At 49.4% G+C, this 23,865-nt stretch overlaps 2 protein-coding genes across 6 annotated transcripts in view; one reads left to right on the top strand and one right to left on the bottom strand.

Annotated features, from left to right (window-relative positions):
- Positions 1-2,672, bottom strand: part of NCBP1 (nuclear cap binding protein subunit 1) — a 43,946-nt gene extending 41,274 nt beyond the window's left edge. For 3 of the 4 annotated variants that reach the window (XM_051856288.2, XM_070054775.1, XM_051856292.2), the window contains exon 1: positions 2,542-2,594. Coding sequence is in view for 1 of the 4 variants with exons in the window: in XM_008263220.4 (XP_008261442.1) it covers positions 2,542-2,575 (34 nt within the window). In the remaining 3 variants the exon portion in view is untranslated. Of the gene's footprint in view, positions 1-2,541 lie in introns of all 4 variants that reach the window. The other variant, XM_008263220.4, reaches the window with a different exon arrangement.
- Positions 2,673-3,024: 352 nt separating this feature from the next.
- Positions 3,025-23,652, top strand: TSTD2 (thiosulfate sulfurtransferase like domain containing 2). Of its 2 annotated transcripts, none has more exons than XM_002708164.5 (10): positions 3,025-3,164; positions 7,697-7,911; positions 8,517-8,830; positions 10,621-10,741; positions 15,171-15,296; positions 16,059-16,164; positions 20,363-20,481; positions 20,922-21,080; positions 21,659-21,797; positions 22,871-23,652. In XM_002708164.5, the coding sequence occupies exons 2-10, from the start codon at positions 7,747-7,749 to the stop codon at positions 23,128-23,130; spliced, it is 1,509 nt and encodes a 502-aa protein (XP_002708210.3). In that variant the 5' UTR covers positions 3,025-3,164; positions 7,697-7,746; the 3' UTR covers positions 23,131-23,652. The 2 variants fall into 2 exon arrangements, with proteins under 2 accessions (XP_002708210.3, XP_069910886.1); XM_070054785.1 differs by having other exon boundaries at positions 21,633-21,797.
- Positions 23,653-23,865: the final 213 nt, after the last annotated feature.

Raw genomic sequence — 23,865 nt, 5'->3', positions numbered from 1 at the left:
GAACTCCAACCTGGTCTTCCACATGGGTGGCAGGGGCCAAGCACTTGGGCCACCCTCAGCTGCCTTCACATGCGCATGAGTGGGAAACTGAATCACAAGTGGAGAAGCTGGGACTTGAACTCAGTCACAAGTGGCATCACAACGTTGTGCCTTTTAAGAACTGTCCAGAAACATCAGACCCTCTGCTACCTCTGTGATATCACCTGCTCCGGCAACACTGGCCTCCTTGCTGTTTTGTGAGCATGATGGGAACGCTCTAAGAGGGTCTCTGTACTGAGCTTTGTCCAGGCCACAGCTTTTCCTCAGCCACATGGCTTGCTCTACTGTCCCCTGAGGCCTTGGATCGGATGCCTTTCCTGATCAACCCACAGAGAACAGTCCCAGCATAACACTCTCCACTGGCTTTAGGGACTTCACTTTTCCCCACAGCACTTGTTACTATAGGATACATTTCACTCTACTGGTCTCCCCAGAGAAGCCAGGCCACCTTCCATACTGTTCTTTGCTATGCTGCAAGTAGTGAGGAGTGCCTGGCTGGTCCTGATTTGAATAAATGGTTATGCAGTCCCTCTGGATCCCTGAGGTTTCAGTTCCTGCCCCCAATACCAAAATCCACGGCTGCTCAAGTCCCTAATATAAGAGGGCGTAGTGCTTACACACAACTTATGCATACTTTCCAGTATACGTTAAACCATCTCTGGATTACTTATAATTACAACGTAAATGCTGGGTACATAACTGAACACTACTGTTCAGAGAATGACAAGAAGAAACATCTCGGACAAGTTCAGTACTGACACAAGACTTTCTTCCCAAATATTTCCCCCCTTGGTTGAACTCAGGGATGGTAAACTTGAGGCTCTGAACAGCCAGCTGTATGCAGTCAAGCATATGGAAAGGCAGGACAATCAGTGTCTCCAAAGCTGACAAGCCAGAAATGCTCTGATGCATCTACTCAATTCTGAAGCGGTTTCCACGCAGGAACCAGATGGACACGACTTTGCTGCCAGCTGGTATGAAAGAGCTAACTTCAAAAAAGCCATGCAAGCCTCTCAACAACCAAAGCCAAGGTTACTTTTCTACATATTTACACTCCAACTCTGCAGGCTGTCCACTGGTGACACTTCCTCCTCCTCCTTTAGGGATGCCCTAGGGAGGAGAGGAGGAAGAGTGGATAAAGAAGGCACAGAAGAGCAAAAGAAATGGGGGAAAAGGCTCAAATTCTCTACAACCCAAGCAATGTTTTAAGCATTAGTTTTTGACTAGTCAAACATGAAGCATTGAAAATTATATTTTCTGTGTCCTGCACAGGTTATACCAGGAAGTCTCCTGTGTTAAAAATCAAAGTGTGCAGTGGAGCTACACCTGTGGAGAGAGTCTTGGACTTGTTCTCACTGTTGTCTGTGCCCCGACAGGTGTGTCCAGAAGGGAACCAGGATATCCTCACAGGTTATACCCTGGTGGAAATCTGATGTTTCACTGCACATAGGAAATACATGCAATCCTGCTCTCCTCCATCCCCAAGTGCCTCGGCACTCCAGGAGACAAATACGTTAGTGGAGACGCTGCATTCGACTTGGCTTTCCTTCCGTATTTATTACATCTTAGGCATTAACAGATGATGGAATTAACGAGCATCCCCTTGAACCTCTGGTTGTGTGTGCCATCTCCCTCAACCCTCCCAAGAACCAGCACCACCGCTGTCCTATCCCAGGCTAAGCTTCTGGAAGGTGACACGACCTGAGCAAGCCCACGAAATGGAGGGCCGGGTCTGCTCTGAACCTAAACCCTCGGGTCCCCGATCCTGAAGCCCAACCGCTAGGATACTCCGTCCTCCAGGAAGAACGCACTGAAAACAGCAACACCAGAATCGCTCGAGTTTCACCCGTGTGTGTTCCGGACGGACCGTCACGCTCGCGTCTAACCCACACATCTTTTCCTGTTGGCAGTAGCAAGACCATTTCGTTTGCATGATGGCAACAGCGTGGTCTCCCTGAGCACAAGCCGTCGGGAAAGGACGCGGGCACCCGGGCCTGAGAGCTCTCCAGCTAGGACTCTAATCGTCTACCCAACGCAGCACCACGTGTCCCTGTGGGTGTGCGGGAGCCCGAGTTCTTTTCCTACCCCTTCACAGGGAGGGCGGACGGGGCAGGGGGTGCGGAACGCAATTCACAACACGCCTTTGTTCCTTTCCTTGCGCCAAGTCCTCCGAGAGCTCAGCCCAGGCGCAGCTTTGCGGGCTGAAGCCAAACCCCAGGACCCCTGGGGCTCTGTCAAGGATCCCTGCAGGCGGCGCAGGTCTAAACTTTTTACAGCCCCTGGAGAGCAGACGCCTCTGCCCACGGGGATCGCCCGGGCTCCCTTCCTCACGACAAAGGGAACGGGGAGCAAGGGCGGAAGGGGCGCGTTCGCTTTCCAGAAGCCGGCCGGCTGCCCCGCGCGGCGCCTCCCTCCTTGGCTCCCCCAAACGCTGCCGGGGAAGGCGGGATTCCCGTCCCTCCCCTCGAGACCCGGGACGCTAAACCTCGCGGGCGCACTCACCGTCGTTCTCGTCGCTGTGCCGCCGCCGCGACATGCCGCCGGCCAGTGAGCCCTGAGCCGAGACGCCGGGCGGGAAGCGCCGCACGAACCGTCGGGCCGCCGGCCGGCGCGAGAACAGCGGCGAGGCGCGCGGACCGGCCGGCGCGCAGGCGCACTCGCTCTAGACGGCTCCCGGAAGCGCACGGAGGCGAGGCCGCCGGGTGGACCCCGCGGAGCCGGCGTCCAGAGCCTCTCGGGCGTTTGGTTGGCGCGCAACCGCCCCCTCGAGCCTCCTCCGCCTGCCAGGTGCTTCCTTCTCCCGCCTTCCGCTTTGGGTCCTTCCGGGCCAAGCAGAAAAAGCCGCCGCGTCAGCCAGCCAGAGCCCGGCGGCCGCGGGCCAGACTCGGAGGCGTGGTGGTTGAAGGAGGCCGCTCTAGCAGCCACCCGCGGGAGGCCTCTCAGTGGTTTTCCCGGCGGCCCTTGCGCTCACGGCCGCGAAGACTTCCGGAGCGGGGTGACGTCCCGAGAGGCCTTTCCTACGCACCACGCGGCGGGGTCTGTAGGGTCGAGGGCGGTGCGTGGTGACCTTTGCCCGGCGGAGGCACCGGGTGGAGAAGGAGCTAAGAAAGGAGCAGGACCGGCGGGTACGTGCTCCGCTCCCTCTCCCTGCCACTGCCCGGCTTTTGTGGCCTCGGGGAAGGTGGGCGGGAGGAGGGGCCGGGCGGCGTGCGAGGCGGTGCCGCACGAGCGGGGCCCGGGGACGGGAGGGCGGGCCCTGACGCGGGCCTGCGGGGCTCTGTGTGCGCCGGCCGTCCTCTTACCTCTCCCCTCTGTGAGTTGTCTGAGGAGGAGCGGATGAGGGCCCTGTGGTCGCGCTCTCGATGGTTATTGGATACATCTTTACGTGCACACTGTACGAACGTCTCTGCTGCCTTGGCCGTGGCCATCTGAGATTTCACCCCCCCGGGCTTCACCGGTTCCGCCCTCAGCCTGTAAATGGCACCGTCCGGGGAGCGTGCCAGCTCTACTTTGAAAGAGAATCCAGAATCAGACCTTGTGACGCCTTTGTTTAAACTCCAGTGACTTTCCATTGCAAACCTTCTGTCGTGGTTTGTACAGTTCTGCCCTCATCCACTGTTCTAACTGCTCCTTCCAGTAAATCAAGCCCTTTAACATTTTAGAATCTGTTTCCTCTCCCTGGAAGTCTCCGCTCCTCAGTCTGCAGTTCGGGCTCCTCTGGGCTGAGGTCCCAGCTCAGGCATCAGGTCCTTTGTGCGACCTCCCCTCGTTACCTAACTGCTGTTTTATTTTGTTCTAGAAGTATTGGTAAACATCTAATACCTTCTCTGTGCCAGACACTGAATTAAAAAAAAAAAAAAGATTTATTTACTGAGATCGGTACTGTGGCATAGTGGGTAAAGCTGCCGCCTGCAGTGCTGGCATCCCACATGGACGCCAGTTGGAGTCCCGGTTGCTCCTCTTCCAATCCAGCTCCCTGCTAATGGCCTGGGAACGCAGCACAGGATGGCTCAAGTGCTTAGGCCCCTGCACTCATGTGGGAGACCCGGAAGAAGCTCCTGACCCCTGGCTCCAGCCTGGCCCAACCCTGGCCATTGTGGCCATTTGGGGGAGTGAATCAGAGGATGGAAGATATCTCTCTCTCTCTCTCTCTGACTCTGCCTTTCAAATAAATAAATCTTTAAAAATAAATAAAAGTAAGAGTTTTGTTTTGCACAGCTGCATTAGAAATTGCAGTTAGCCAAATTGTTGACTGTGTGAATTTGTAGTTCAGGAGAGGGGCTGGGGTTGTAGATAAAATGTGGCGTATGTATTATTCTACACATACATGTTCCTTTATTTCTGTTCATTTCCCCTTTTTTCAATGAAGTTTCAAGTGCTCACAGAAACAGGGAAAATTACGTAATGAGCCCCATGCCCTCATCCCTGGCTCCAGTAATTGCCAACTATGGTTAATCTGGTTTCAGCTGTATTACTTGCCTTCCGCCGTTATTTTGAAGCAAATATAGTTTCTTAAGACCTTGCTTATGGGATGAGACCACCTAGGGAGTGGGTGTGGATAGAGCAGTTCAGCATGTAGAGACAGGACGATGAGGATGCAGCAAAGGGAGGAGAGGCGGTGGCTCTCATCGCTGTCTCATGCTAAGTTTGCTAGCTTAGTTAGTGTCTTCTGCTACTGGAATACAGGAGTTCCACAAGAACAGGGGCTTGGACGTTTCATTCAGAGCTGCATTGCCCATACCTTTTTGGGTGCCATTCTCAGAGCAGACACTCGCCAAAGAAATAGTTCAGGATACATAAAGAATAAAGTATCGTGAGGCCAAAGGCAGGTTTAGAGCGAGGGGCGAGGTTTTGGGGTGGTGGGAAAGGCATGTGTAAAGAACATGGCTTGTTTGTGGAACTGGACGCAATGTGGTGTGGCGAGGGTAGAGTGCACGCTGGGACACTTCGACCTGAGTCTAGGCTGACAGGAACCCAGTGTTTCAGGTCTTCAGAAGGGAGAGTGGCAGCAGCATGGCAGAGAAGACTTGGTGGAAGAGGTGACAGTGGTGGGCATGGTGAGCCTTTGGGGAGGGGAGGGGGTGGAAGAAAGTGGGTAACAAAGCAGCAAAGAGAGAAGCTTTGGCCAGTGTTCTGGGGAGGCGGCTTGGGCATGAGGCGTGACTGCAGGAAGAGGAGCCCTATGTGCAGCCACTCCTCCGGCTGTGCTCCCTCCCAGTGTACTGCCTCTGAAGGCACACTGTGCCTCGAGCAGTGCCTGGCACGTGGAAGGCCCCCACTCGGTCACTGTGGGATGGATTTTAATTGGAAGGTGATGTAAGCATTTTCTCTACAGTAAAACAGCTGCGGGCACAGGAGGGTGTGGGTCTGTTTTCCTTGTGCCTGTAAGGCCTGGAGCCTCAGAGTTAGAGACCTGCTCCTTTCGTTTGAACTTTGAATGAAATACATTTAAGAGGCTGGCACCATGGCTCACTTGGCTAATTCTCCTTCTGTGGCGCCGGCATCCTGGGTTCTAGTCCCGGTTGGGGCTCTGGATTCTGTCCCAGCTGCTCCTCTTCCAGGCCAGCTCTCTGCTGTGGCCCGGGAAGTCAGTGGAGGATGGCCCAAGTGCTTGGGCCCTGCACCCACATGGGAGACTGGGAGGGAGCACCTGGCTCCTGGCTTCGGATCAGCACAGTGCCGGCCGTAGCAGCCATTTAGGGGGTGAACCAATGGAAGGAAGACCTTTCTCTCTGTCTCTCTTTCTAACTCTGCCTGTCAAAAAAAAAAAAAGACATTTAAGAAAGAAATGAGGGGCATAAAAAATGTAACGCAAGTATTCCTTCAGCCTGTTTCACTCAGTTTTCAAATACAGGTGGGATTTGGGTTCAATAAATTTGTGCCTCCCCTGTAACAGCTTGTTTTGAGTCCAGCGTGGTCACCACATAGCTGATTTGAATGTACCTTATGTGGGGGGTGTGAGTCCTAGGCAGAAAGATCCTCTGTGGAAGAGTTGGTGATGTGTTTCGTCCTCACAAATCCCAGCCAGCACTGTCGGCAAGCAGGGTGTGGTCTCCCCGTGCATACACTGCGTCTCACCTTCACTGAGCGCAGGTTCCCACGGGCAAAGTTGCGATTCCACACCCTTGTCACCTTTTTCCTCATTCTCCGAGGTGACCTCTCTCTCTGCTCCCTCTCTGGAGCCTGGACTTCCCTCCCTTACCATTCTCAGAATCCTGAGTGTCTGGGTCAGGCCCCCTGCTCGAGACTGTTCAAGAGACAAACTTTACTGACCGAACGGCAGGAAATAACCATTTATCGTGCAGTGGGCAGGAACCGCTTGTCTCTGCTCTCAGCTCAAAGGCAGAGGCTGGAACCATGCCAGGGGTCTGTCTGGGGGTAGATGTTGGCTGTCAGCTGTAGGCCTCCGGTCCTCTCCACACGGTTCTCCTGTGTGTGGGCTGGACTCGCAGTAGTGCTTGGTCTCAGCATGAGCATCCCAGAATGAGAGCCAGTGGGAGGAAGTGAAGCCTTCAAAGGCTCAGAAGTCCTGTAACATCTCTTCTGCCATTCTTTATTTTTGGGAGCAGTTACAAGTCTGCCTAGTGTGAGGGAGAGGGCGAATAGGCCAGAAATACTGCTGCGGCCGTGTGTGGAAAATACAGTCTGCACAGCTGGTTCTTAGGGAAATCAATTTCTTATGTCAACTTTGAAATGATCATTAAATTGAAATGTTAATGGTGTTAACCATTCATTGAACCTAATTGGAGTCCTCAAAGATTTCATGGAAAGTGCATGCTATGAAAAATTTTTGCACCAAAATAAACTTATAATTCCATTTTCCATGAATTTTTTGAAATACCCTCATGTGTACGGCCTCTGTGTGCATTCCTTTCTAGTCCTGCAGGGTAGATACTGCCATCCCCAATGCACAGATGAGGCGATTAGAACTCATAGATGCCACCAGAAGCCAGAGCCCTGCTTTTTTCAGTGCTTGGTGTTACCTGTAAGTGGTTTTCACTTGCAACATTTGCTTTATAAGAGAAATAATGTAGTATCTTGACTACATTGTGTCCGTTTTGGTAAGAGTTGGCCACAGTAGCAATTTTGTTATTTCCTCAGGCAGTTAACATGGCACTGCCTCCCTGACTGTTCTAAGGAAGAACGTTCGCCCAGCTCTGCAAACAGGGACAGAAAGAGCCAAGTGCTTAGAACTGCAGGTACCAGCACAGAGCTTGGTGGCTTTGCTCATGGTGCTGTTCTGGTGGCCTTCGCCCTCAGTGTGCACCTGGCTTGCCCCTGAATTCAGGTTTCTGCTCAGGCACTGCTCCCTTTCTCAGAAAGGCTTTTCCTGGCCTCTGTCTAGAGGGTACCTGCATCACTTTCTCCTTACTCTGTTTATTTTTTTCATAATTCTTTTCACCACATGGTTTTTTTAAAAAACCGGTTTGTTTACCTCTCCCCTAAGATGCTTTCTCTCTCATTTACTGCCATGTCCCCAGTGTACAGAACGGTGCTCAACTTTGTTACTCAGTAAATGCTATTGAGTGAACAAGTGAATGTATGGGTAGCTCAGGCTACTGGGCCCGTGCTGGTTTGCTTGGTTGATAACCTTCATGTTTACTTTAAGAAGTAATTAAAGACTGGAATTGCTGTTTCTGCCTGCCTTGTATCCCAGGAGGTGCTTAACTGCGAGGGATCTCGGCCACACTGCTGCCATCAAGCCAGATGCCTTCTTGCACTTCACCAGACCAGGGAGAGGACCTGGAGGCCTGTGTTCTAAGATTTTCTGACCTGGATTTAAAAGATACAAGTCTTAGTAGGCCCAACAGCAGTCTCAAAGCAGAGTTAGATGGCAGTACCAAGAAGAAATACTCATTTGCAAAGAAAAAGGTAACATTTCCACGAGTATTTTGTGGTCAAGGATATATAATTAATGTAGGTGTATAGTTTAGCTGCTTATCAAGACAGCTCTCCAGCTCCAGGTGAAGTGTAGTCAGGGGCATTAACCAGTGCTGGTAAGAGCTGCAGGCAAAGGAGAGTTGTAGGCAAGGTGTGGCACTAGGACAGTTACGGTGGAGTAATTAAGCATAGGTGCTAGACAGAAGGTTGGGAGGCAATCCGGGAACCTGGAAAAGGCATCACACCAAGGCATTCCAATAGAGAATCTTAACCACTAGGCCAGGTGCCAGCCCTCAGCTCAGTCAGCATGTGGACTGCTGAAAACAGCAGAAGGCCAAACTGTGTTACACATACTCCAGTGCTCGAGACTAAAGTTATGGGGCTGGGAGTTGAATCTCATGAAACTCAGTCTTAGTGTCTCTAATAATCTCTTCTAAAGCCAGTAAGAGAACTGTTAGCTGTCTCGGGGAATTTATAGAATGGTAGTAAAAACCTGGAAGCCCCTCTGGAAAGATAACAAGGGAGTTCCTGGAGACTATCGTTAGCTGTGGAGTTCAGGTTATTTATCAGTAATGGTATTTGAAATGTAATTGCAGGCTTTTGCCCTTTTTGTCAAAACCAAAGAAGTTCCAACACGTCCTTTAGGAGATAAAGAAAAACGGTGGCAATGCTGTCAGCACCTGTTCACAGACCGGAGCAGCATCCATAGACACGTGGCAACACAACATGCTGATGAAATGTACCAGCAGACTGCGTCTGTTTTAAAGCAGCTGGCTGTGACCCTGAGCATGTCAAAGAGCCCTACGGCTGCTGACCAACAAAACCGCGTGGAAGGACACCTTCCTCACAGCCATGATGTGTCTGCTTGGCTCCCTGATACAAGCTGCATCAGTGCTAATGAGCTGATAAGGTAAGATTTCTTGTGATTTGACTTTAAAAACACTCCTCCAACCATAGTGAGCTACAGCAGCCCACCACTGAAATGGCTACCTGAGAAGGACTTGCTGCACCAAATGTGGCTATGGGTGTGGAGCAACCAGAACACCTATCGTAGGTGATGGCGATACAGGTGGCACAACCTTTGGGGGTGTTCAGCTGCTGCTTTTTCAAGTTAAACATGCATCTCCCCATGACCTGTTCCCAGGTATATGACCAGCAGTATTAAAAAAAAATGCCAGCCGGCGCCGCAGCTCACTAGGCTAATCCTCCGCCTTGCGACGCCGGCACACCGGGTTCTAGTCCCGGTCGGGGCGCTGGTTCTGCTCCAGTTGCCCCTCTTCCAGTTTCTCCATCTTGTTTATAGACATCTGTAGTTGTTTCCAGTTTTTTATTATGTATAAAACTCAGTTAAGGTTTCTTTGTGGGCATTTTTTTTTTTTTTTTTTGACAGGCAGAGTGGACAGTGAGAGAGAGAGAGAAAGGTCTTCCTTTTGCCGTTGGTTCACCCTCCAGTGGCCACTGCGGCTGGCGTGCTGCGGCCAGCGCACCGTGCTGATCTGAAGGCAGGAGCCAGGTGCTTTTCCTGGTCTCCCATGGAGTGCAGGGCCCAAGCACTTGGGCCATCCTCCACTGCACTCCCTGGCCACAGCAGAGAGCTGGCCTGGAAGAGGGGCAACCGGGACAGAATCCGGCGCCCCGACCGGGACTGGAACCTGGTGTGCCGGTGCCACAAGGCGGAGGATTAGCCTAGTGAGCCACGGTGCCGGCTGCTCTTGAAAAGCTCACCAAATCTATTACCAAAAACTAGAGGACAGGTTTCTGATTTGAAGCAATTCCTGAACTATGTGCTGGTAAAAGTAGTCCAGATTTGATATATTGCTGTCACTACTACTCAGCACCAAATTCTCTGTTTATCAGAAAGAAAATAAGAGAATTGAACCAAGCATCAGACCTAAGCTAGTCACTAATACTTTTTCTATCTTTTTCTTTACCTCTGAAGTCAGAATAATAATGCCTGGCCCACCTGCCTCCCAATACTGCTGTATGAATTCTGCTGATGATGGTTCAAGCACTTGTGAACTATAGCTATTACACGAATGAATCCATTTTGGTATGGCCCCACACTTAAAGGAATTTGCCTTCTAGTTATATAAGTGCAAGATAAATGAAATGATTAGCCAATGATGTAATTATCAGTTAAATTGTATGGTACAGATAACTTGTTGCAGGGGTTTAGAGAGGAAAATAGAGAACTGCTAAAACTGACGAAATTTCATGGAGGAGACTAGGCCTTGAAACACAGTGAGTATTGATGCGGGAGATGTAGATTTGAGCAGGGTAGGACCTTAATTATCATCTGCCTGAAATATGTTCGGTGGAACCCCAGGGCTGGGGGATGCTAGAGTCAAACAGGGGAAACACTGCATTCAAATGTTTACTGCAGGACTCCCCAGAGCCCTCAGCAGAGTGAAGCGGGGGATAGCATCTGTGGGGTTTCCCAAACATGATTCCCTAGAACAGATTCAGAGCATACCCTGGGAAATGCAGTTTGCTTCAGTTCAGGCTCGTTCAGATGGTAGGAGTCCCTGGCAGCTACTGCCAGCTGTAGGGCACGTACAAAGGAGCTGCTTCTCATTTCAGGAGAACAACTGTAGGAACAAAGGTGGCCGAGTCTGTCCACCTTAACCCTCTGAGAGTACCTGGTGAATTGTGGCTTTCTCATGCCCACCACTCAACTGCTGTTTCCATCTGATTCTCTAGTGGCCAGGGCAGTGATGAAGGGGAGGTGCTTCTCTATTACTGCTACTGTGACCTGGAGGATCCGCACTGGGTGTGTGCCTGGCAGACAGCTCTGTGTCAGCAGCTGCACCTCACGGGCAAGGTAACACCTTCTCCCACTCCCCTGCCTTCCCTGGACTCCGCCTGCTTCCCAACCTTGCACTGCACGGACTGTCCTCATTAAAAGGATTCTCTGTGGGAATCCCTGCTGGGATTTAAGTCGAATATTAAGCAGCCATTTCCATGGTGTTTAATGAGAGCACTTAATGGCACAGTCCAGGTGTCAGCGAACTTTTTCATAAAGAGCCAGGTAGTAAACACCTGTATTTTAGGCTTTGCTCAAAGAAACTAGTACCATACAAAGTATGGGAAAGGATGGACGTGTTTATGTTCCAGTAAAACCATATGCAAAGCAGCCATAATTTGTTGACTCCTGGTATGGGGAAATGCTCATGAGATATTAGTTGGAAAAATGTTTTAGAGGCCAGTGTTGTGGCGCAGTGGGTTAAACTGCTGCCTGTGACACCAGCATCCCATGTAAGACCCAAGTCTTGGCTGCTCCACTTCAGATCCTGCTCCCTGCTACAGATTTTTAAATCTTTTAAAAGATATATTTATTTATTTGAAAGGCATGGTTCCAGAGAAAGAGAAATGGCTATCCACTGGTTCACTTCTCAGATGGCTGCAACAGCCAGGGCTGGGCCAGGCCAAAGCCAGGAGCTTCATCCGAGTCTCCCACGTGGGTGGCAGGGGCCCAAGTACTTGGGTTGTCCAGTGCTTTTCCCAGGCATATTAACAGGTATTAATGGGGAACTGGATCAGACGTGGAGCAGCCGGGACACAAACCAGCACCCTTAGGGGATTCCAGCCTTGCAGGCAGTAGTTTAACATACTATACCACAGTGCTGCCCCCCCCCCTTTTTTTTTAATTTAGAAAGAATTCACATAGCATTGGAAATTCCTCATCTGCTGAGTAAGAAAACACAAGAAAGAAGAAAATGGAAGGTTGCATTGAGTACACAAAAAGTGTCTTTCCAGGGTGTCCCGTGGGCCTTTTCCCCTGTTCATCTCCCTTCTCTTAAGTGATGCAGCTATTAACTGCCACTGAAATATGCCCGTTGCAGTTTTGCATTTTGTAAACATTAGGTTCCTAAAGGGTCACGTTCCTATTGATCACAAGGCTTTCACTGTTGCCACATGTTAGTAGCAACAGAGTTAAAAATCCTGAGGGTAGGGGCCAGCATTGTGGCATAGCAGGTTAAGCTGCCAGCACCTGTGACACTGGCTTCCCAGATAAGGGTCACCCTGGTCGTTTGGGGAGTGGCTGGTTCACTCCTTGATTGCTCACTGAGGTGGGCCAGGCCGAAGCCAGAGCCTGTAATTCCACCTTGCTCTCACATGGGGACCCAGAAACTTCATCACCTGCTGCCTCCCAGGGTGAGCATTAGCAGGACGTTGGATCAGAAGCAGAGTGAGGACTTAAACTCAGGCAAGCATCCTCTTAACCACTGAGCGACAATGCCTGCCTCTCTCTCATTGCATCTTCTAATTGTTGGTTTTTTTTTGTTTTGTTTTGTTTTTGACAGGTAGAGTTTTTTAGACAGTGAGAAAGAGAGACAGAGAGAAAGGTCTTCCTTCCATTGGTTCACCCCCCAAATGGCCGCCACTGCTGGTGCTGCACCAATCCAAAGCCAGGAGCCAGGTGCTTCCCCCTGGTCTCCCATGGGGTGCAGGACCCAAGCACTTGGGCCATCCTGCACTGCCCTCCCGGGCCACAGCAGAGAGCTGGACTGGAAGAGGAGCAACCAGGACAGAATCCGGCGCCCATATGGGATGCAGGTGCCACAGGCGGAGGATTAACCAAGTGAGCCATGGCGCCAGCCCCAATCTTCTAATTGTTTTTCAAAGCCATTGTTCATTTTTGACTTTTTTCTTAATGTCTGGCCCCTGTAGTCTATAAGCTCCAAGGGGGAAAGACTTTTTTTAACCAACCTAACACAATTCCTAGTGTTTCGTTTTAAAAATTCATAAATAAATGAGTACATTTATCACCATTTCTATTCAGAGAACATGACACTTTAAAAGATGGAGATTTTCACAGTAAACCTGAGTGTGCAAAACAGGAAGTTAGTGTCTTGGTTGCAAGACTGGCTTAATTTTAACCCAGCTGAGTGGTGAACTGTCAGTTAGGGCTCCTGTCCGCATGGTGGCAGCACCTGCCTGGATACATACCCAGCTGCATGATAGTTTTGTGCTGAGAGAAGCTTTGGTGGAATATTCATGCATAAGTAGGGAATTACAGAGCCTGAAAATTCAGGAGTTATGGAAAGAAACTTCTGTCCTTTTGCCATACGTTCTTATTGCCTCAGGAAATTTGAGGGGATTCTTTAGAGACTTTGGAAAAGAAAAATCACAAGATGTCGGGCCAGTAAGATCTTGTTTTGAACCCTGGATTTACCACCTACCAAGTCTGTGCCCTTGGGCAAGCTACTTGACATCTCTGCACTTCCATGTCCTTTTCTGTAAAGTGAGGATCAAAATATCCACCTTTCAGGATCCTTGTACAAAATTCTGCCTCAAAGCCTAATAAATGCTGACTGCTGTTCTTGACTGCTAGGTGTGAGGCATTCCTCGCAAAGGAACTTCTTTGAAAGATTTCTGTTGCAGAATGCAGGAGATTGAAAGTGTAATGTGTACGTTTAGTGATTGCTCTGACCTAGCTTGGCAGGTATAGGTGTGCTTGCCTTTTTTTTTTTTTTTTTAATTCTGAGGTTAAAATAATTAGGGAAGAGCCTGCTAGCCTGCCCTGAGGCAGTCGCATGTTCTGAGACAGTCACATGGCACTGTGTCCTTCATCCCTAACACCTCCTCAGAGTGGATTTCCTGAGCCTTACGCTGACTCGGCTCTGTTTTTCTCGGTAGGCCCTATCAGTGGTGTGGCTCTTGCAGCGGAGATGGTGCCTGCTTCCTGTAGCCCCTCCTGTGCTCAGAAGAGGCCTCTTTCTCAGGGAGGCTGGGTGTGGTCCAGAATCTGCACCACGGAACTCTGGATAGCCACTGCCAGGGAGTAGGCACTGGCTCCTGAAATGAATCCTGTTTTACACCCATGCCCTAAGGGCCTGCATAGAGTGAGTCGGTAACTCAGTATTTGCCCTGGACCTGGAAAAGGGCAGCTGTTTAAAGTTTTCAAATTCTAATGAATCGATTGGTGGCATTGTTGTATGAGTGCTAGTAGGATGAGATAGTGCCTTGAGTTAAATCACCTCTCTTTCCAGAGGATACTATAACTGATAGCACACAGGGCTGCACTTTCTTTAAAGACCCTGTTCCCATCTTTTGTTCTTTTTAAAGATTTACTTAAAAGAAATAAATAAGTCTTTACAAAAAATAAAAATTTATTTATTTATTTGAAAGTCAGAGTTACAGATAGATCTTCCATTCACTGGTTCATTCCCCAAATGACCACAACCAGGGCAGGGGTTGAGGGGGAGGCCAAAGCCAGGAGTCAGAAGCTTCATCCAGGGCTCCCATGTGGCTGCAGCGGCCCAAGGACCTGGGCCATCTTCTGCTGCTTTTCCTAGGCCATTATTAGGGAGCTGGATTGGAAGTGGAGCAGCCGGGGTTTGAGCCTGTGCCCATATGGGATGTCGGTGCTGCAGGTGGAGGCTTAACCCACTATGCCACAGGGTTGGCTCCTAGATGACCCGTCTTTAAAGTATAAAGGATTTGGTAGAACCAAAGCAACCAACCCGCCAGGGCCCCAGAGCATGTCCCTTAAGGCTGGGGCCTTGTCCCAGGCCATAATGTCCCCTGCCCAATGAAAGATCCCAAAAAGAATACAGGATTTGAGAAACCAGAGAGCCCCAGTTGTGAATCCACATTCATTTATTCAACAGATACCTACTGAGTTTCTGTTCTGTGCTAGGCACTGGGGATACGTCGGTGAACAGAATGAGGTGCTCTGGGTCTTATGTTGCAGTAGGAGGTGGTGGGCTTTCCCCAGACACTGCAGAGACAGCCTCACGTGGACTCCCTGTCCCCTAGAATCTTGGTAACGCCGTCTCAGCAAGGCTTCTCATGTTTGGTGCTCTTCTATTCACATTTTAACGAGATGACGAAGTTGATGTTCAGAAAAGTCAACTAACTCGTGGGAACTAAGGAACTAAGTCAGTGGCAGAGCTGAATCCTGATCCTCAGTTGCAGTATCGTGTGACATTGCCTGGATTTAGGTTAAGCTCCAAATTTACTTCTTTGGCCATTGGAGTGCCATAGCAAATGTGCTTTCCAGTAGTTTTATTCAGATCCTTTTGTCCTACACACATTAACCAACTACCTCGGCTGAACTGTGGGCCATGCCACTGTAGAAAAACAAATGTGTCTTTGTCTGGTGGCAGTGTGGTGTCCATAACAGTGACTGAACGTTTCCTGTTAAGCTCATCAACCGCATATGAGCCTCTTGTTCTGTCCTAGAAAGATAATTGCCCTAAAACTCTTAGGCTGTATTCCTTCTGTCTCACTGTCTTGTGTCTCAGGTTCGAATCGCTAAAGAGGGGATCAATGGGACAGTTGGTGGAAGCAAATTGGCCACGAGACTCTATGTGGAAGTCATGCTTTCTTGTCCATTATTTAAGGACTATCTGTGTGAGGATGATTTTAAGGTAAGAGAAAGTAGGGGGAAGGGAAAAGCGTGTAGACTGAGGTGCTGTGGCCTCATGCCAGTTACTGAAAAGGAGGCCCATGCAGACAAGCAGTGCCAGATAAAACCCTTTTCCCCTTGCCATTGCCTTTGCCCGTGTGTTGGCATCACTTTGGTGCCCTCTCTAGACCTCCCCTTACACACTCTGAGGGTTTATAGGTCACACAGTCTAGGACTCAAACTTGGACATGTGTGCTCACTGGAGACCGTCTGTTTCAGTAGGTCACTGGGGTTTCAGGAAACCTCTGAGTGCAGGCTGGAGGACAGCTGGTGCTCTCCTAGCCGAGCTGCCTTGTTGTAGCATCTTTATACTTCATCGTGGTGAGTGAGAAGGCCAGAGGAAGTGCCTAGTTGATGTCTGCTGGTGAATGGTTACTGCCCCAGAAAGAAAGGGAGTCCTCCAGGACAAAAGCAGGGGCAATGACTGCTTAGTGGTGCTTCGGTTGCACAGTTACTGTTTAGAGCCACGGAAACACCTTTTGACTTAACATTCCTGTGCATGGTAGATACATAATAAATGTCTTTTAACATTGATTTAGCTGGAACATGCTGGCCCTACTCTTTTCCCATTGAGGTGTCCTAATTGTTTCCCTCAGTTTGAGGTTTCTTAAGATTTCACCTGTCACCTTATTACAAAAGAGACCATACTTGTTGTATTTGGCACTTGTCTCATACCTGGGATGGAACCAGAACACTGTATGCTGTTTTGTCTCTTATTGGCCAGACCAGCAAAGGAGGAGCTTGCTGTTTCCCAGAACTGCGTGTTGGTGTGTTTGAAGAGATTGTGCCCATGGGGATCAGCCCAGATAAGACCTCCTACAAGAAGCCTGGTATGCTTGCTCTTAGAAGGGGAGTTGTGCTTTTCTTAATAGGAATGATATTTAACAAAGAAGGAAGTTGGACACTGTGATCAGCTAGAATCATGATGACTCTGTCTTCAAAACGAGCCTAAATCGATTCTTCTCTGTGGTAGGATGGGAATTGAGGACTCACCCCTTAGAATGACCCAGCTTAACTCTTCCTGGTAATGATTTGGCAGTAAGTTGTTTTTTCCTTCTAGAGAAGCAATTTGGGAGGAGTGGAATAATTAGTTCTGAACACTTTGTCAGCAGACTAGAGCACACAGGGTTTTTGCTACAGGAAGCAAGTGCCTTTCAACACAAAAGCAGTTTGCAGTGCTCTAGAATGTTCTCTCCTCGTTCCCATTGAAAGACATTTGTTTGGCAAGGTTTTTGTTTTACTTTATTACTATGAATATTTTCAGACATTGAAAGATGCAGAGAAAATAGTAGTGATCTTCCATGTAATTCATGGCAGCTGTCGTCTGCATTTCATCCTGTACTATTTTCAGGGAAATCCTAATGTCATGTTATTTCATTCGTAAGTACTGTAGTAGATATCTTTAAAAGATAAAGTTTTTCTTTTTTTTTTTTTTTTAAGATTGATTTATTTGAAAGACAGAGTTATAGAGAGAAGTCTTCCATCTTCTGGTTCGCTCCCCAAGTGGCCACAGTGGCCAGGGCTGGGCCAGGCCGAAGCCAGGAGGATCCAGGAGCTTCATCTGGGTCTCCCACATGGGTAGAAGGGGCCCTAGCACTTGGGCCATCTTCTGCTGCTTTCACAGGCACATCAGCAGGGAGCTGGATTGGAAATGGAGCATCTGGACTCAAACCCACGTCCATATGGGATGCCAGTGCTGCAGGTGGTGGCTTAACCTGCTACGGTCATAAAGCCAGCCCCTTAAAAGACTAAAATTACTGCATTAAAACATTTTAACAGTAATCCCTTAATACTATCAAATATCTAAATGGACAAATCCCAGTTATCTCATAATTTTTTAAGTTTGTTTTTACTGGTATTCAAGTGAGATCCATTTATTGTGCTTCATCAATATATCTGTTGCCTCCATCTTTTTTTTCTCCTTGAAGTTTATTTTTTAAGGAATTGGGCCATTGGGCTTGTAGAGTTTCCCATCATCCAGATAATGATAATGATTGCTGGATTTAGAGTATTGCCATCTAATAGGAATATTAATGTGAGCCACATAGTACACGTTTATATTTTTTAGTAGCTGTGTTCATCTTTTTTTTTTTTTTTTGAAAAGTAGAAAAAGAGAAACAGACACAGGGAGGGATCTTCCTTCCTTTGGTTTACTCCCCAAATGCTCGCACAGCCAGAGCTAGACCAGGCCAAAACCAGGAGCCCAGAACTCAACCTGCTCTCCTACCTGCATGGCAGAGTCTCAGATTCTTGAGCCATCACTGCTGCCTCCCAGGGTGTGCATTAGCAGGAAGCTGAATCAGAAGTGGAGGAGCCAAGACTCAAACCAGGCACTCGGGTTTGTCATGTCAGCATCCTAAGCAGCATGTAAAGCGCACCACCAAAACCCACCCTGCTAGTCACATTTTAGAGTAAAAAGTAGGTGAAATTAATTCCATTACATACATAATTCATGCAGCACATGCATTATTTAAAATATTATACATAATTTTTAAGATTATTGACATGTGATCAGAATAGTTATCAGTGAAATGGTGTAGTATTTTTTTTTTCATACTAAGACCTTATAGTCTGGTATGTATGCCACTCTTATAACACAGCTTTGGTCACGTGTCAGGTGCTTATCGGCCACTTGTGGCTACTGTCATGTGAAGACAGCTCTGGACTAGAGACTCGGTCTGATTAGCTTTGATTCCCCCTTTTCTGTTTTTTTTTTATTCCCCAAGACTATTTCATAGGTACTATTGTCTTTCTTTCATCAGGAAACACAAAGGGCTGGTTGACTCAACAATGTAAATATTTAAAAGAAGACTGAGAGTTAAGCCAGAGGCAAATGGAAGTACAGATACAAATAGCTGGGAAGAGAGACTGGGGCATGAGAGATAAGGCCCAGGAAGGCTGTGTCTGCTTAGTGTCCCCACCTTGGCAGGAGGTGCTGCTGCAGACAGCTGCCTGGGTGCTGCAGGCCACAGTCAGTTCAGGGACAGAGCAGGCTCCAGGCTCCAGAGCAGGTCACAGACAGTTTAGGGACAGAGCAGGCTCCAGGCAGTGTCGGGCTGCCTGCATCTGAGCCAGCTTATGTAGAGGGACCTCATGGGATATGTACCTGTCTGTTCAGGCCTTGTCAGGGCCAGGAGAGCAACAGCCAGAGTAGCAGCAGCAGGGCACAGGTTTGGTTGCCTGCAAGTAGAAATCTTGATGGATTTCTACACCTCTCAGCACATTTGTGAACCTCCGTTCTTGCCCTGTTTTGGTGTCTATGTAATTATGTAATAATAACTTACATAGAATCTGGCCTTATTCCCTTCTCCCTGCAATCCTAGCTTGGGCCAGTAAAAATCCAGACTCCTTGGCCATGCATGCCTTGAGGCCTCTAGGCCATCCCGGTTATGGGACAGTTTGGGGAGGTTGTGGGGTTCGTCTTGAATGGAATGCTGCAGAGCTCTGTCACCAGTGGTGGGCGACTGTGTCACTAGAGCCTCCGCCCGTGGCAAGTACACCGCAAGTTCCTCTCAGTTACTGAGATGTCTGGACGCCCAAAGATACGGGACTGCGTTTACCCTGGTGAGCCGAGAGGCAGAGGGCTTACAGACTGAAAGGCTCTCCTTTTCAAATGCTGCCTTCCTCATCTCCTTCATCCTGTAACTTTGCTGTCTCACCTGTCTTTCTCGTATCATTTCTGTGGTCAACCTCTCACCCTTTTCCCTTTTACTCATGCAAACAAACTTAGACACATTCTTCCCACCCTTTTGCATTTTTTAAAAACATACTCCAACCTAATTCCACTGCTTTATTCTCTTTTTTTTTATAATATGACTTTATTGTTAAATGTTATCTTTTTTGAGCCGGCGCCGTGGCTCAATAGGCTAATCCTCCACCTAGCAGCGCCGGCACACCGGGTTCTATTCCTGGTCGGGGCGCCTTATTCTGTCCCTGTTGCCCATTTTGCAGGCCAGCTCTTTCCTATGGCCCGGGAGTGCAGTGGAGGATGGCCCAAGTGCTTGGGCCCTGCACCCCATGGGAGACCAGGAGAAGCACCTGGCTCTTGGCTTCGGATCAGCGCAATGCGCTGGCCGCATCGCGCCGGCTGCGGCGGCCATTGGAGGGTGAACCATGGCAAAAGGAAGACCTTCCTTTCTCTCTCTCTCTCTCACTGTCCACTCTGCCTGTTAAAAAATAAAAAAATAAAAAATAAATAAAAAAAAGGAAGACCTTTCTCTCTGTCTCTCTCTCTCTCACTGTCCACTCTGCCTGTAAAAAAAAAAGTTATCTTTTTTATTTTGTTTATTTTTTTAAAAGATTTATTTTTATTTATTTGAAAGATGGAGTTACAGAGAGAGTCAGAGACACAGAGAGAGTGAGGTCTTCCAACCACTGCTTCATTCCCCAGGTGGCTGCAATGGCTGGAGCTGTGCCAATCCAAAGACAGGAGCCAGGAGCTTCTTCCGGGTCTCCCACGTGGGTGCAGGGGCCCAAGCACTTGGGCCATCCTCCACTGCTATCCCAGGCCATAGCAAAGAGCCGAATTGGAAGAGGAACAGCTGGGACTCGAACCGGAGCCAATATGGATGCCGGCACTTCAGGCCAGGGCGTTAACCTGCTGCGCCACAGCGCCGCCCCTCCACTGCTTTATTCTCACATACCCCTTGCCAGGGTTCTTGGCATTGGTTTAGAAGAGTTTACAAAGCCTGTGGTCAGTACAGGCAAGCCCCACACTCTTCCTGTCTGATCACAGTGGAACAGTGACCATACAAGGGACCGGCAAACCTGTGTGGCAGTTTGCTCACAATTATCTGATTGATATCACCAGGGTTAGGCCAAATGGGAAGGTGCAGAATTCTTTGATTATTTCTAAACTGCCAGGTGTCTCCCTGGAATTATTAAATTATTTCATAATCATCAAATAATATTCTTTCCAGAGAATTATAATTGTGAAAAGATTTGGATGGAAATAAACAATACATAAGTTAGACCAGGGTAGTTATGATTAGGATTTTTGTTTAAGCTAATTTTTTGCTTTGGTTTTAGGAATCCATTTATCTCCAAGTGAATTTCATAAAGAAGTAGAAAAGTTTTTATCTCAGGCCAATCAGGAACAAAGTGATACTATTCTACTAGATTGCAGAAACTTCTATGAAAGCAAAATAGTAAGTAAGAACCAGAATTGAGTTCATTGAAACGGGAGTGGGAGGGGATGCTGTGTGTGCCGGTACATACGTGGCCTTGAGGTTCTCCCTCTAGTGCTAGCGGCTTCAGAAGAAACCCAACATTTTAAGTCAGGCTCTGGTGAGAAAATCTTAAGGAGATCGGGATCAGAGACGCCTGTGAGCCTACCCTTGTTGTGTGTCGGATCTTGTGAAGTTGGTTCTGAGCCGCCTCCCCGTCCTGAGGACTCTGTGAGAACGTGACCCCCAGTCCACCAGCCTTGTTTGCACATTGCAGATCTTGAAGTTTAAAGGTCGGAATGGGATAGGAGCAGCAACTACCAGGGCTGCTGTACTGAGCCAGGGCTGTTCGACACAGAAGGAGCCTTTGTTCCTGGCAGGCCCAGGTCCTGACAGTTTTCTGTCTGCCATTCCTCTTGTAGGGACGGTTCCAGGGCTGCCTAGCCCCAGACATCAGGAAATTCAGCTATTTCCCTGACTATGTCGACAAAAATCTGGATGTTTTCAGAGAGAAGAAGGTGCTGATGTACTGCACTGGGGGCATCCGTTGTGAGCGGGGTTCAGCCTACCTCAAAGCCAAGGTGAGCCACACCCTAAGGGCACCATGGCATGGAAGTGAGAATGCCCTACAAACAGCCCAGGGTTGGTGTCCACCCCTCACTTCCACCCCCCCCCCCCACTCCCAGCCAAAGGATTTCTTTTCCCCTTGTGTGGTTTAGTACATACATTTACAAGGACAAAATCTGAGGTTCTTGAATCTCAAGATGTGAAAAGCACTTAACAGTCTTTGAGACTCATAGAGTCCAAAAGGGAAAGATTAGTTAACATCGCCCTTTTCTTAATCCTTTTGCTTGATCCTGAGAAGAGCAAACTAGTACATGCCCCAACAGGTGCCGCCCTATATTTAGGGGGCAGGAAAAATAGTTGAGCTTCCCAGGACCTAGGAGTGAAGGCCCACACGGCTGTCACCACCCGTCCCGCTCCGAGCCACAGTCTGGCCAGCTGCTTCCTTGACCCTTTGGTCAGCGGTTCCTCCGTGTCCTGCAGAGGGAGCCAGGAGCCCCGGCTGATAGCGGAGGGAGTCCTCTTGCTACTCTGTGGAGCTTCTTACAGCTCTCTGCTTGTGTCTTCAGATCCGCTGTTCTTTTTCCACACCTAGGGAGTGTGTAAAGAAGTGTTCCAGCTCAAGGGTGGCATCCACAAGTATCTGGAAGAGTTTCCTGATGGTTTTTACAAAGGGAAGTTGTTTGTTTTTGATGACCGTTACGCCCTGTGCTACAACAGTGACGTGGTGTCAGGTGGGTCTGCACGTTCTCAGCTTCCTGTTCCAGAGAGTTCCAGAGAAGCACCACAGGGGAAAGAGGTTCCCAGCCCTGTGTTCCCACCAGTTGGTGATGTAGCAGTGAGGCAGGCAGAACCCTGGAGCAGGAGTGGGGCCTGTGTTGGGGTCCTGGCCTGTTAATACAAAGACACATACCTCACTATATCAGATTTTTTTTTTAGCTTGATAATTGTATTTCTGTGTCACTGGTGTCCTTTGTAACCCTGTGCCTTTTTTCATACCTTTGAAAACGTGTCTTTGCCAGACTGCTGAGTAAGCCCGTGTAGTCTGAAGAGGCCCCTGCTGTGGGTGCTCTGTGAACACAGGGTGTGCACATCTGAGGGGGGCCAGCGTGCCAGCAGGAGAGCTAACCTAGGGCACGTGCTGTGGCGGCAGTGTTGGGCACAAGTAGACTTGAGAGAGTGTACCGGGGGAACACTGGCAGTACTTGGTGGGCACACCTGCCTGTGAGCGGGAAGGAGTGGATAGCCCTGTGATGGCTGATTGAAGCCAGGTGAGACGACTTGGGGACAACTGATGTTCTCAGAGCTGCCAGGAAGTCAGCAGGGAAAACCAGCCTGAGGAAGGAGAGAACAGGAGTGTTCGAAGTCAGATGGCCGGTGTCCTAGCAACAGCAGGAGCGACTCGGCCCTGGGCAGAGGAGTGTGGCGTGGGCTGCACAAGCTGAATGTGTGTCTGGGGTGGTGGGGATTCAGGAGTGTCGTCCTCACTGGGAAAGGGGATGGGTTAAGGGAAAGAGGCCGTTTAGCAGTGGGTGGCTTGGAAAGCCAATGAGAAACTTCACTAGCTGGTTTTCAGATGGGAAAGAATGGGCAGGGAACACTGGACTCAGCTCCCCAGAGCAAAAAAATCAGGGGTGCCGTTCTTGTTGGAAGACAGACTTACTACATAGAAAGCTTCCCTGAGCCCAGCAGGATCTGTTCCATGCTGGTGCGCTTAGAGGCACAGGCCAGCAGGAACTGGAGAAGAGTGTGTGTGTGTGTGTGTGTGTGTGTGTGTAAGTGTAACGAGGCTTTTCTCTCCTCCCAGAATGTTCATACTGTGGAGCCCCCTGGGACCAATATAAACTCTGCTCCACTACACAGTGTCGCCAGCTCGTGTTGACCTGCCCTGCCTGTCAAGGACGAGGATTCACAGCCTGTTGTGTCACGTGTCAAGACAAAGGGGGCAGGCAGGCCCCAGGCTCCACCCAGCACAGCTTTAAGGAGGAATGCGAGTGCACAGCCCGGCGGCCGCGCATACCGAGGGAACCCATGGCAGGAGTGCCTCCCTGTGGGCCATGCTCATAGCCGTGGCCTCTGGGCGTTTTCCCAAGCCTTCACAACAGCTCACCACGTATAGCAGAACGTCAGGCTACAGAAGCAGACAAGTTGGCAAGTTCGCTCCTGGCCAGTGCCGCCGTGGCATACTGGTTGCCATATTGGCCACCTATACTTCTCAGGGTAGAGAGAGGGACTGAAGGGCTGACTGCCTGCTTACCCGAAACACTGTGACTCCTGCTATGCCAGAGCACAGAACAAGGTGAGCTGTTGGATCCCCAAGCTGCTGCTAGTGCAGGCCCGAGCCTGGTGACCATGTCCTGCCCCGTCTCTGCCATGCAGGAGGGCTGGGTAAGTCACTGGCCTTGTCAACAAACCTGTCCATCCTGGTGGCAAAAATGGGAAAGCTGTGGCCCCAGGAGTGACTCCTAAACCAGGCCTGTTGGTTCACCTGCCATCAACACTCCCGCCTCACCTGTCTCTTCTGACAGAGGATTTGCAAGCTGGCATTTGGCCCATTTCCTACTTTTGTAAATAAAGTTGGTTGGAATAGTCTTGCCCATTCCTTTACATTTGACCTGTGGCCAAACTGAACAGTTATGCCAGAGACCACGTGGGCCCACAGAGTCAAGGGTATTTACCATCTGATCCTTTAAAGAAAAGCTACCAAGTCCAGGTGTAGACACCCGGCCTGGGGACACTGGCATTTGGGCAGTTTCAGTCTCCACCTGGGATATGAGACACATTGCAGGTCATTCAGCACTG

Source organism: Oryctolagus cuniculus, chromosome 1, assembly GCF_964237555.1.
Source record: "Oryctolagus cuniculus chromosome 1, mOryCun1.1, whole genome shotgun sequence".
NCBI classification, from domain to species: domain Eukaryota; kingdom Metazoa; phylum Chordata; class Mammalia; order Lagomorpha; family Leporidae; genus Oryctolagus; species Oryctolagus cuniculus.
Note: the sequence above shows the minus strand (reverse complement) of the source record. Positions and strands in the feature narration are given on the sequence as shown.

Bases quoted from the DNA above. Each gene is read 5' to 3' on its own strand.
- TSTD2 (XM_002708164.5), top strand. From the start codon at position 7,747: ATGCCTTCTTGCACTTCACCAGACCAGGGAGAGGACCTGGAGGCCTGT. The intron at 8,831-10,620 runs GTAAGATTTCTT...CTGATTCTCTAG, and splicing joins AGTGCTAATGAGCTGATAAG to TGGCCAGGGCAGTGATGAAG. The intron at 16,165-20,362 runs GTATGCTTGCTC...CTTTGGTTTTAG, and splicing joins GACCTCCTACAAGAAGCCTG to GAATCCATTTATCTCCAAGT.